Here is a 14111-nt window from a genome sequence, read left to right as displayed (position 1 = left end):
CTGGAGCATTACAAGTAAAATTCAGGTTAGAAGGAGGGTTGAGACCTTTCTATGGCAGTGTTTACCCAAGTAGACTAAGCCCTCTGATGAAGGCAAGAGTTTTTACACAGTGCACTGATGATACATTGATTTTAACAGTTGGATTTATTCTCATGGGCAGTAGGACAAACATAATAGGCACATCAAGTGCATGAATTCGTGAATGTCACTGCTTAGGACCATGCTGAAATAAATTGTTATTTGTGTGACACTTGTGGAATAAATTATTAAGTGGTTTAATGAGTGAGATTTGGGAAGTGTTATTATATAGGAAGTAAATGCTTTCACAAATTGTCAACTTTAAATGCAAGCAAGATCTGAGATAGCACTATGATATTTGTTTCACATCCCCGTGTTTAATTCTGAGTTGTTTCTCTCTTTGAATGTGGTGTTTGGGTCCAGCAATGTGTGGCTGCACCCACTCACATCCTTTATTCTTGCATCCTCCCAGGAGCAGAAACAGATTTCTAGATTTTGGCATAATCACTTTCCACACATTTAGGCCTGGGCCACCTCTGGTGTTTTTGAGGAAAACAAGCCCTTTCAAGGACTAGTTCCTGCTACACCTCATTTTCCAAGTGAAAAGGTATCACTCACTTCCCTCATTGCTCCTGTGTGTGTGTGTGTGTGCGTGCGCACGCGTGTGCTTGCATGTGTCTCAGCTGGAAGTCTCCATTCCTTTTCTAAAATGGAGTACTGAAAAGTCTCATATCATGTCATAGGCTCCTGTCAAAACACTGCACTTCTCTCTCCAAACCCAAGAGACCTTTCTCGCACACTCCACTGTGCTTTCATTTTTTTTGGTAAAAATAAACAATCAAATAAAAATATTCTTTAAAACTGTCACTCCTGAAACTCTTTTATCTAGAACTTGACTTAAATGCAATAAGTCAGCAGTTTATACATGCTAGAACCCTTTCTTAACTGGCATTATATACAAACCCTCAATATAAGAAATGTATATTAAAGATGAGATGTTAGAAGTGGACATATGAATGGCCAATCAATGTTTAATGTTCAATATCACTTATTACAGGAAAAAATACAAGTTAAACCAAGACATAACTTTTCATCCATCATATTGCTAAAAACTCTTACAGCGCAAATATTTGGGAATGTGGAAAATGGGAACACATGTGCATAAATAGTACAGTTATTTTGAAAATCAATCTGGTAGCATCTAGTAATATTAAAAATATAAATGCCTTACCACCTATTTCACTTTTATGTTTATTATACTGGGCAAATTCTCATACTTGTATTCATGGATATACTCATGAGTAGGTCTACTGCACAATTTGAATAGCATAATATCAGAAACAACCTAAAATTCAATAAGGGAACTGGTAAAGCATGGTCTATCACATAAGGGGATATTATTAATTCCCTTTAATTATTAAAGGCAGGACTATTAAAAGAGAAGACTAGAAACATTCCATGCTCATTGATCAGAAGAATAAATATTGTTAAAATGTCATTACTACCCGAAGCACTCTACACATTCAATGAAATCCCAATAAAAAATGCACCAGCATTCTTCTAAAAGCTAGAATAAATTATCCTAAAATTTGTATGGAACCACAAAAGACCCCGAATAGCCAAAGTAATATTGAAGAAGAAAACCAAAACAGGAGGCATCACAATCCCAGACTTTAGCCTCTACTACAAAGCTATCATCATCAAGACAGTATGGTATTGGCACAAAAACAGACACATAGACCAATGGAATAGAATAGAGAACCCAGAAATGGACCCACAAATGTATGGCCAATTAATTTTTGACAAAGCAGGAAAGAGTATTCAGTGGAAAAAAGACAGTCTCTTTAACAGATGGTGCTGGGAGAACTGGACAGCAACATGCAGAAGAATGAAACTAGACCACTTTCTTATACCATACACAAAAATAAACTCAAAATGGCTGAAGGACCTGAATGTAAGACAGGAAACCATCAAAACCCTCGAGGAGAAAGTAGGAAACAGCCTACTTGACCTCAACCGCAGCAATTTCCCACTCGACACATCCCCAAAGGCAAGGGAATCAAGAGAAAAATGAACTATTGAGACCTCATCAAGATAAAAACCTTCTGCACTGCAAAGGAAACAATCAAGAAAACTAATAGGCAACTGATGGAATGGGAAAAGATAGTTGCAAATGACATATCAGAAAAAGGGCTACTATCCAAAATCTATAAGTAACTCACCAAACTCTATACCCAAAAACCAAATAATCCAGTGAAGAAATGGTCAGAAGACATGAACAGACACTTCTCCAAAGAGGACATCCAGATGGCCAACAGACACATGAAAGGATGCTCAGCATTACTCATTATCAGGGAAATACAAATCAAAACCACACTGAGATACCATCTCATGCTGGTCAGAGTGGCTAAAATGAAAAAATCAAGAGACTATAGATGCTGGCGAGGGTGTGGAGAGACAGACACCCTCCTACGCTGTTGGTGGGAATGTAAACTGGTGCAGCCACTCTGGGAAACAGTGTGGAGGTTCCTCAAAAAACTATTAATAGAACTCCCCTATGACCCAGCAATAGCACTGCTAGGAATTTATCCAAGGGATACAGGAGTGTTGATGCATAGGGGCACATGTACCGCAGTGTTCATAGCAGCACTTTCAACAACAGCCAAATTGTGGAAAGAGCCTAAATGTCCATCAACTGATGAATGGATCAAGAGTATGTGGTTTATCTATACAGTGGAATACTACATGACAATGAGAAAGAATGGAATCTGGCCATTCGTAGCAATGTGGATGGAACTCGAGGGTGTTATGCTGAATGAAAGAAGTCAGGCAGAGAAGGACAGATACCATATGTTTTAACTCATATGTGGAACAGGAGAAACTTAACAGAGGACCATGGGGAAGGGGAAGGGGAAAAACAATTGGGGAGACAGTGGGAAGCAAACCATGGGAGACTACTGAATACTGAGAACAAACTGAGGGCTGCTGGGGATAGGGGAGAGGGGAAGGGGGTGATGGGAATGGAGGAGGGTACTTGTTAGGATGAGCACTGGGTATTATATGGGAACCAACTTGACGATGAACTATAAAAGAATAAAAAGAGAGGACTAGATCTTATGTATGACCCTAGTTCTTGAAACAAAACTAAACAAAACATGATACCAACTAAAGAAAATAAGATGTTGGATGTGATACACATTATGATACCATTTATGTACACAAAACATTTAACAAAGGTGATGATTAACAAACAGTACCCTTAGGCTTACCCACCCACTGGGGCTTAGGGCCACCCCAGCCACAGTGATTCCTTTTCCTCTCTGATCCCCTCCAGTAATAACAGTTTTAGGCATGTGGCTTGATCTACCTCATACTATCCTTGTGGACATTAATAGAGGTTCCTCATATAGAATGCTTACAGTAATTCTTAGTGCATAGCAAGAACTCATTGACTGCTAGATGCTCTTCTGATTACAAATGCATTTTGTCCTTTGATTAGCATGGTACTCTGCCATAGTATATATCCAATAAATGTTTATTTTTAACTTTACCTATGATGATGGCATAGTTCTGTGAATGATATATTTGCCCAGGCCATCTCCTGGGAGGGGGTTCTTAGCTTATTATTTACTGGATATCCTAAGTAGCTAGTGAGTCATGGGCATTTGAAGTTGGGTAATGCACATGTTTTACTGCCTGAGCGCTGAGGCACCACCATCTGGGGCCACAGGTCATCACGAACCCTCTGTTGCAGGCTCAGTTGCTCCCAGATTCCTGAATGCAGGGTTCTTGGCAGATTTTCAAACATCTAGCCCATAGTCACTGAGAGAGAGTGTAAGCCTTTTAGAAACCAAGTATTAACCTTGGGATTTTCCTCTAAGACCTTGAGGACCAGGGAAATTCCTCAATTTCAGGAATATCCGAGGAGGCATGGATGGGACTTAAGGGCTGGGGAAGAATAAGCAGGGTGGGTGGCGATGGAGAGAGCAAGCAGAACATCTAATACCACTGGGCTGATCTCATTTAACACAACCACCACAGCACAGAGGGATCATTATCTCTACTTTACAGGTGTGGGAACTGAGGCATGTAGATTAAGCTGTCCAAAGCTGTACAGACAATGAGTGTTAGAATAAGGACTTAACCACAGATCTTCCTGCCTTTAAAAACTCATGTTTGTGGCCGAAGTTACATCTATGTTAATTAAATTCATTTATATGTGTTTCCATTAAACGAAATTAAAAAACATATATCCCATATGCTTATATTTCTAGGTTCTCAGGTAATAATCACAAGAGGAAATGTGTGTGCAAAGCTGGTAACTGCTCTGGATGACAAACACAAAGTCTCACGCCACGAGTGGTAGAAAACAAATATAACACACATAACAGATCAGGAAGAAGAAATAGACCTCAAAATCACAACATTTTTAGTCAACAAAATAATATGATGCGCAATGAACGTATGAAGGTTATCTCAAATCAGCATATACACTTTGTTCAGGAAGTTGAAAGTTTTTCTATAGATCATCAAATTTTTCCAGTAAGTTCAGCTTTCTTTTGATGATTCATCTGTGGATGTCTTGTTAAAAGATACTTGCCCCAACATGATTCTTTACAAAGGGTATTCTTTGCACTATCTTTCACTTTACGGTAAACTGAAGCGAAAACATCCGGATGGGGTCAGTTTTCACACACCTATGACCAACCCTTAGATGAAGGTGACTCCATCTGGGCTTATTGCTGTTATTCATCACAGATATGGACGGAAGTAATGCAGTGATACACTGCTGAAGTTCTCAAGGGAAGAGGTAATGCTTAGTGAGAGTGGAAAAACCGTTCCCGCTTATTCTGTTCTAGACACACACCTCCCTTTCGAGCAGTCAGGAGATAACTGAAAGCTTCAATTACCTCTGTCTATAGAGCTTATTATTCACTTCAGTATTTGAAATAGGAGATAATATGAAATAATAGCACCTTTTCTCTGACTCGCACAATCAAATAAAAGTAAAGTAAGATGAAATGAAAACAAGAATAACAAAAGAAAAAATGAAGGTTTCTATTTTAAAACAAATGAACTACATGACTCAAAAGTAAATCTCACAGAGAAGTAGAATATGAGAAATAAGCTTTACCAACGTTAATTGGCTAAGGGTCACTTGTTTATAAACCTGAACATTTAATGAGTTATAGAATAGAAATAGCATAAATTTCAGATGCAACATGTTGAGAATATGACATCCAACAAGATATTAAAACTCAATGTGGCTGATGGGTCTTTTAGTCTTGCTCTTATGAATTAAATATTTACTAAACTATAATGATTAAAGCCCTGTATCTAAAGGGTGACAAGTAGGTTGTATACTGAAATAAACTCTGATTAATCTTACTAATGGCATATCAAGTATCCTAATTTTAAGGAGCCACTATAGAATGACAGATTGTAGAGGAATGTACCATAAGGAAAATAAAAGTTACAGACAACTGAACAATATGGTGTCACATTGTTACCTTGTATACACACATAAAATCCCTGGGTTCCTGTTAAGGGAAATAAGATAGTACTGGCATTTTCATTTTAATTAACTTCTTAGTGGCTACTAAATTTCCCAACACAATCATTTTTTGATAAAACATGACATTTTATATTACAGTCAAATTTTGTATCTTAAAATCCATTTCTAATTGTCTATTAATGAAATATAAACTCAAAAGTCTCTGCTTAAAATGCAATGCACTGGTATAAAAGGGCTCTTAGCATCAGTGGAGATCTCATAACCAAAAACCGAGTGCTGATATTGCATTATTCCTTTCTTTAAAAAAAATCTGCCGATTATGCAGCCACTATTTTGTAACTTTCCACTATAGATGATCAAGGGAGAATTTGTCAATACACATACACTTCAAAACTCAAAGAAAGGATAAAACAAATAATCCAGTGAAGAAATGGGTGTAAGACATCAATAGATGGTTTTCCAAAAATGACATCTAGATGGCTAACACTTGAAAAGATGCTCAACATCACTCATCATCAGGAAAACACAAATCAAAACCAGTGAGATACCACCTCACAGCTGTCAGAATGGCTAAAATTAACAACTGAGGAAACAACAGGCATTGGTGAGAGGATATGGAGAAAGTGGAACCCTTTTGCACTGCTGGCAGGAATGCAAACTGGTGCAGCCACTCTGGAAAACAGTGTGGGAGTTCCTCAAAAAAAATTGAAAATAGAATTACCCTATAACCCAGCAACTGAACTACTAGATGTTTATCCAAAGGATACAAAATGCTGATCAGAAGGGGCACAAGCACCCCAGTGTTTATAGCAGAGCTATCAACAATAGCCAAAGTATGGAAAGAGCCCAAATGTCCAGTGACTTATGAATGGATAGAGAAGATGTGGTGGGTATATGTGCCACACACACACACACACACACACACACACACACACACTCACACACACAGAGAGGAATATTACTTGGCAATCAAAAAGCATGAAATCCTGTCATTTGTAACAATGTGGATAGAACTAGAATGTATTATGCTAAGCAATACAAGTCAGTCAGAGAAAGATAAATATATGATTTCAACTCGTGTGTTATTTAAGAAACAAAACAGATGAACTTAGAAGAAGGAATGGGAAAATAAGATTAAAAAGGAGAGGGAGACAAACTATAAGACACTTAATACAGGGAACAAACTGAGGGTTTCTGGAGGGGTTATGGGTGGGGGGATGGGCTAAATGGGTGATGGGCATTAAGAAGGACATTTGTTGGAATGAGCCCAAGGTGTTATATGTAAATGATGAATCAGAAAATTTTACTCCTGAAACAGTTGTTATACTATATGTTAACTAATTTGAATTTAAGTAACATTTAAAAAAAAAGGTAGATATACCAGGCTAATATTCTTACCACAAAGCCATTAAAATATATCACTACAATGTGCAGTTTTAAATGAGGCCAACTTTAATCAAGCGGTTCTCCTGGTCTCCATCCTAGAAGCTGGTTTGTGGAGGGACTCCTGTTATTCAGCCTCAAAACCTCAGGATTTCTTCCTTTCTTTCTTTTTTAAATGTTTATATATTAATTGAGAGAGAGAGAGAGAGACAGATTGAGAGAGAGAGAGGCAGAGGTTGAAGGGTACAGAGAATCCCAAGCAGGTTCTGCGCTGTTAGCGCAGAGGTCAATGTGAGGATCTAACCCACAAACTGAACCACAAGATCTTGACCTGAGTCGAAATAAAGACTCAGATGCTTAACCAAGTAGGCCACCTAGATGCCCCAAACCCAGGGTTTCTAATGACGGTTGAGAATCATTGTTTTGGTCTTGCAATATAGGCAACTACTAAGAGTTCCTTACAGAGCCAGATCTTCCCAGATACTCTGCTAACCTTCTACCCTGAAGAAGCCTTTCTGCTATTTCAGCCAAGCAGATTACAAACAGAGGCACTTATCAGGAATGTGCACCTATGTAGGAAGAACATGAAATTAAAAAAAAAATAGAGCAAAGGATGGATTCAGAATATTCATTAAGATAAGTGTATTGTGGTCTGCTTTTGTATTTGAATCATAACCTCTCCAGAGTTTCCAATTTCATCTTCTGGAACTTTTGCTTGTAAATATATTATAACTGAGTGATAATTTCATACATTTAATTCTAAATGCCTATATATGTACAAAACTTCCTATTATATACGACCTGAACATTTTAGAAACCTGTAATTCATCCATCCATCCACTGAGTATTTATTGAGAACCTGCTATCGCTAGACGTTGTTCTAGGTCCTAGAAGACTGCAATGGAAAAGGAAAACAAAAACACCTGCTCTCACGGAGCTTATGCTGGTGAGCAAGTTTCTGACTAAGCAACCCAATGAGGCTTTATTTATTTCTCTTTATCTATGACATTTTGTTTATTCATAAATAATCTGAACCTGTTACAGAGAGAAACACAATACAATAGAAAAAAATTAATAGGGGTAAGTAAAAAGTAAAACTTAATAATGGCAGTGATATTATAATCTCGGTGAACTTTAAAAAAAAGCCAGCTAAATAGCCTGAAAGGCAGTTAAAATAATTAAGAGGTAAAATAAACTGCAATAGATGTTAAATAAAATAAAAAAAACAATATTTTCAAAAACATAAAAATCAAACTCCTTTAAAACACTGATTTGTTTAAATCCAAGGTTGTGTCCCAGAATATCAGTAAAGTTCTTGAAAAAGTTAGATCTCTGGATCTACTTCAGACCTTCCTAATTATAAACCATATAGGGTCCAAACATAAGTCATAATTAAAAACTCCAAAAACAGTTTGAGGTGCATTTAAAAGCCACTGTCTGAGGGTAGGATTTCCTAGATGGCAGACCTAGGAGTTCTGCAAGTCCTCTCTCTTCCAAAAAACACCTCTGACAATGGAAAATACTGGAAAATGGAAAGTCAAAAACACCCATTTCAGGAGCCTGGGGGTCAACTGAGGTCAAGTAACAAGCTGAGTACTGGCTCTTCCTGGAAAACTGCTGACAGGGGATAAGAAGAGGGGAAGTGTGTGGTCTTCCTGCCTGGCACTGGTCTCATCCCTGTCCCTCTCAGCTCACGTTCTACCAGGGCCAGCTGGCGGAGCACCTGACCGCTGAGGACGTGGACCGTGGGAATCATCTCTCCCAGGCACTGTCTGAAACAGCAGTGTTCTTGGATGCTGACAGTCGACCTCTTGGCTAGTCTGAGACAGTGGTTCTACTGGGGTTGCTCCCAGAGTACTAGCCATTAATCCACCCAGGAGATCCCGAAAATGAGAGAGCCATGGAGGGCTTTGATAAACTTTCACACATCTCAGCCAACTAGCAGGACCTAACAGGCCTGGTGGAAATGAAAGGGAGCAGATTCAAAAATTCCTGAACCTTGAATATGTTCACAATCTACAGATACATCAACAGAGTTTGGAAACCTTATTGGATTGAGTTGTGTTAGCACAACCTCTGTCTTATTATCATTGGCCACCAAACTACAGAGACCCAAGAGCAACTCCAGGAAATAAGACTTAGACATAAGAGTAAGAACCAAATTACTGTCTTGAACAAAAGTGAACACATAATCTTTTTTAAAAAGACAAGAAAGTTGCTACATAGTTTTTGAAAAACAGAACACAGCAAAATGAATTGCTATTTGGACTGCTCTTCATTTATTCAACCCCTATTTATATTTGTTTTACTCTGGACCAGACACTGTGCTCAATGCCCTTGCACAATGGTGAACATAATAGATAAGGTTAAAATTAAAGGGTTTATGCTCTAGACTAGAGTTTGTTCTTCATGATCTCAGGATTTGAGCAGGTTACTCTAGGCTTGTACAGTCTGAAATTTCTAAAACCACATATTTTTTATGACTTATTTGATTTACATAATTCACTTGACCCTTGAACAATATGGGGGTTGGGACACCAAACCCCTGCACATTGGAAAATCCACGTATAACTTTTGAGTTCCCTAAAACTTAATTAGCAATAGCCTACTGTTGACAGGAAGCCTTACTGATAACATAAACAATGATTAACATATGTTTTGTATATTATGTGCACTATATACTGTATTCTTACAATAAAGTAGGTTAGAAAAAAAGTTAAGAAAATCATAAGAAGATAAAGTACATTCACAGTACCGTACTTATAAATAATCTGCATATAAGTGGGCCCAAGCAGTTCAAACCTGTGTTGTTCAAGGGTCAACTGTATTTTAAGTAGCAGATTTGAAGGAGCCAAATATATCACCAAATAGTTTTAAGTGATGTTATTTTATTTTATTTTATTTTATTTGGTACAAAGAAAATAACATTAAAATACAAGAAGAGCATCTATGTTCGTGTGCTGGCTCTAATATTTTCTATCTGAGAAGTCTTTGCCAAAACATTCTAGAGCTCAGTTTCATTATTTATAAAGTAAAGCAGGTTTCGCTAGATTTCTAGAGTGACTCTTTGATCTCAAATATATGACTCAAATTCTAAGGGCAGGTAATAATACATGTTAAGGTAAAAAAAATATTTTTAAGAAACCTATCTAGGCTTACTCTAACAAATACAGTCCATCCATAATTAGCACAGCATTTATAAACACATACACACTTTAAGGTGGCATTTAAAGAACTATTTTCTTAAATAGATTAAACATTGCATTTGAGATGTTACTTGTAAGAATTAGCAGTAGATTTTATTTTAGTAAATGGTATTGGAGTCAAATCTTTTGCCATAATATATTAACAAAGATTTTAGGGATCATGGTTGGCTAGATTTTACTGTACCTGAAAGATCAGAATGTTAACATCATGACCCTTGATATTTATTTTTTGTTGACATAACAAGTATTATACAGTGATCAATGTATGTCAAACGCTATTCTAATAACGTTACACCTATCAATTCATCTAATCCTCAACACACTCCTAAGAAGAGCTACTATGATCACATCTATTTTATAGATGAGGAAACCGAGGCATCAAGAAGTTGAGTAATAAAATTAACAATAGAACTCCCCTATGACCCAGCAATGACACTGCTAGGATTTTACCTAAGGGACAGGAGTGCTGCTGCATTGGGGGACATGTACCCCAATGTTCATAGCATCACTTTAAACAACAGCCAAATCATGGAAAGAGCCTAAATGTCCATCAACCAATGAATGGATCAAGAAGATGTGGTATATATATACAATGGAATACTACATGGCAATGAGAAAGAATGAAATCTGGTTATTTGTAGCAACATGAATGGAACTTGAGGGTATTATGCTGAATGAAATAAGTCTGGCAGAGAAAAACAGATACATATGTTTTCACTCATGTGTAACAGGAGAAACTTAACAGAGGAGCATGGGGGAGGGGAAGGGTGTGAACAGATAGTTAAGGAGAGGGAGGGAGGCAAACCACAAGAGACTCTTAAGTACTGAGAACAAACTGAGGGTTGATGGGGGTGAGGGAGAGGGGGAAATGGGTGATGGGCATGGAGGAGGACACTTGTGGGAAGAGCACCGGGTGTTATATGGAAACCAACTTGACAATACACTATATTAAAAAAAAAAGAGGTTGAGTAACTTGCCTAGGGCATTAGAGGCACTAGGGCATTAACTTTCTCACTAGTAAGCGGCATATAGGCTGCATTCAAACTTGGGTCACTGGCTCCCAAAGACGGATAATAATGGTAGTTATTAAAGAAAAGAACATAGCTTGTTTCCCTTAAACACAGGTATACACACACACACACACACACACACACACACACACACACACACACAAGCCCTCCCAGCCTCACACAGCCCTCATGTATTCACAAAACCAAAGGATAAATTTGACAGATTTGAAATTTATATATTAAAAAAAAAATATATATATATAGATACCCCAGAGAAGTAATGATATGGAAGTTAAGATCTTTAGTGTTTTTAGATTAAAATTTTTACACTTTACTTTGTTTAACAATTCACAAATGAACCCCATAAATGTTATGTTGTGAGCAAATATGTTACATGTATAATATTGATTCCGTACAACCTTTATGCAACTCCACACTATGTAGTTTTATAGATTGACATGTATATGACAAATACGTCTTTATTTACCAATGTAAAAGAATTATCTTTCTAATTTAAAGGTCCTCTTTTACCTCTGCCTTAAAATAAAACAATTGCACCTTCCAGAAAATTCCTGTTCGTTGAACCATTGCAGTTCTCTGGTCTATCTGGCCGCATGTTCCTGCTCCCCCCACCTAGTACCTTTGTTCCATCCATAGTGACGATTTGTATTCTTTTTATGCACATTGGAGGATTTCAGATTCAGACTCTGAATTCTTCCCATTAGTGCTGAGAGATTATTTTTAAAAGAAATTTTTCTATATCAACCAAATGTGCTTTATATGGCTCAGATGTTCATGTCAGGCCTCTAAGACATACTCATACATCTATCAAAAAATTATGATAGAACTCCACCAAACAATGAAAATGCCAAGAGACATGAAATGGGGGAACAGAGAGGGTTTCAGAAACCTCTCATTAGTGAGGAAAACATGCAGGCACAGGACAAGCGCAGGCAAGCGTCCACATCCCCACTGAAAGGCTGCAGCAGTTAGAAAAAAAAAAAGTAGAAGCTAACGATATGCCAGATAAGAAGCAGGTCTCTCTAGAGCATCACGGGACATTCTTTTCTGGGAACAGAGCGCCTGTGCCATGCTGTCAGGCGTGCTTCTGAGTCAGTCTTTGCAGCAAAGAGACAATTTCTCTTAACTTTTTAATTAATGTGTGTCCTTGCTGACAGACACTGTGAATGAGGCACTTTTTCCTTCCCATTATGGCTTAGGCTTTAGATTTAATTACTGTGGAAATGAATCAAGAAACATGACTTCAGGCAGAGCATTTTAAATGTCGGCAGAGTAACAATATTAATTCTCTATTTTGAAAGTATTGGTGTCATCCCATCCTTCTGATGAGTGATGTGAAAATAATTTTGCAGGTGACTGACCTGGAGACCCTACCAGACTTTGGGAAGATCCACCGTTACTTGCATTTAGGAAAGATTTTGTTTGGATAAAGACTTAGTTTTATTTTATGCATATTCACAATTACCAATATATAAAGAAATCATTCTTCAAGTGCTATATACGAAGGGATCAGAGCCCTTTAAAACTTGGATCTAAATGAGCTAAGAAGCTATTATCAAAATCCAGCCACGTTCTATTTTATTGCCTAAAATCCGTAGGGGGAATACTTAACATTATTTTATCTTTCATGCCATGAGCTATGAACCATGGAAATGCAGTGAAGTTACTAAATATTTAGTCTTCTAGTAAAATATGTATTTGTTAAAAAAAAAAAACCCAAAACTTTAAAATGACCTTAAAAGAAAGAAAGTTGAAGACATGGGGGATACCTTCTCATACAATCCAGTGCTCGGATAAAGAAATCCTTGTGCAGCTGGTGCTCATCCCTCAAGATTGAGCACTGTTCAAGAGTCACCGACATGGACGTCCTGTCTTTGGCACTTTTGCAACAGGTGAAACGAATTCCATTTAGTTTGCGACAAATCTGCAATACAGACATATGAACCGCTTATTGTTCATTTGTAGATTACTCTAAAGTGTCGGGCTCCTCTAAACACTTCTTATCTAAACACACCAAATTTATGTTAATTTATGACAGTCAATTGGTTCAATCTGCCCTAGCGAATGAAAAACATTATCTTTTCATTTCAAAAGCTAGTGGAACAGATTGAATTTATTTAGCTCTTTGTATGTGGTGTGTGACATGTAGGACTGTTGAAGCCATATGAGATGGTAAATATCCAGTAGAGGCAGCAATGCCTCCTGTGGGGGGGGGGGGGGGCTGAGCTGTAGCGGAAGACAGAAAGAATCACAGCTTAGGAGCAACCTTAATTGTGAAGGGAAAATAAAACTATATTTCCTGGATCAGGCATTTGATTTGAATCCTAAATAGCTAACATCTTCTTAATTTATATTTACAAAAACTTCACTAGTTTTGGTTTTATGTTATGAGATTTCAAACATCCACTTAGTGCCAGAGCAGCAAATATGTGAACCATTAACCACTCACTCACTAATGCACCTAGAAAGAATAAGAACACCAAAATGGTTACTGTAAATTGCTTATCTACTGTACCAGGTACGATGCTAATAAATTCCATATAGATTTGCTTTTAATTTTTTATTTATATTTTTATTTATTTATTTATTTATTTATTTTTGGTAATGTTTATTTGTTTTTGAGAGAGAGAGAGAGAGAGAGACAGAGCTCGAACAGGGGAGGGGCAGAGAGGGAGACACAGAATCTGAAGCAGGCTCCAGGCTCCAAATTGACAGCACAGAGCCCATGCAGGGCTTGAATCACAACCGTGAAATCATGACCTGAGCCAAAGTTGGATGCCCAACTGACTGAGCCACCCAGGCACCCATATATTTGCTTTTTTAATAACTGCACATGAATCCTGGAGTAAGATTTAATCATTCTTATTTTACAGATGAAGAAATTGAGGTTTAGCTAGGTTAAGTAACTTGCGCATAACTGAGCAGAGCCAGGATGCTAATGTGGGTTTACCTAATGCC

General features: G+C 37.5%; 1 protein-coding gene across 2 annotated transcripts in view; it reads right to left on the bottom strand.

Moving 5' to 3' along the window:
- Positions 1 to 14111, bottom strand: part of INPP4B (inositol polyphosphate-4-phosphatase type II B) — a 411625-nt gene that overhangs the window by 38097 nt on the left and 359417 nt on the right. For both annotated transcript variants that reach the window (XM_029940652.1, XM_029940655.1), the window contains one exon: positions 12923 to 13077. In XM_029940652.1, the coding sequence (XP_029796512.1) occupies positions 12923 to 13077 (155 nt within the window). The remainder of the gene's footprint in view (positions 1 to 12922; positions 13078 to 14111) is intronic.

Source organism: Suricata suricatta, chromosome 1 (genome assembly GCF_006229205.1).
Source record: "Suricata suricatta isolate VVHF042 chromosome 1, meerkat_22Aug2017_6uvM2_HiC, whole genome shotgun sequence".
In the NCBI taxonomy this organism is placed as follows: Eukaryota; Metazoa; Chordata; class Mammalia; order Carnivora; family Herpestidae; genus Suricata; species Suricata suricatta.
Note: the sequence above shows the minus strand (reverse complement) of the source record. Positions and strands in the feature narration are given on the sequence as shown.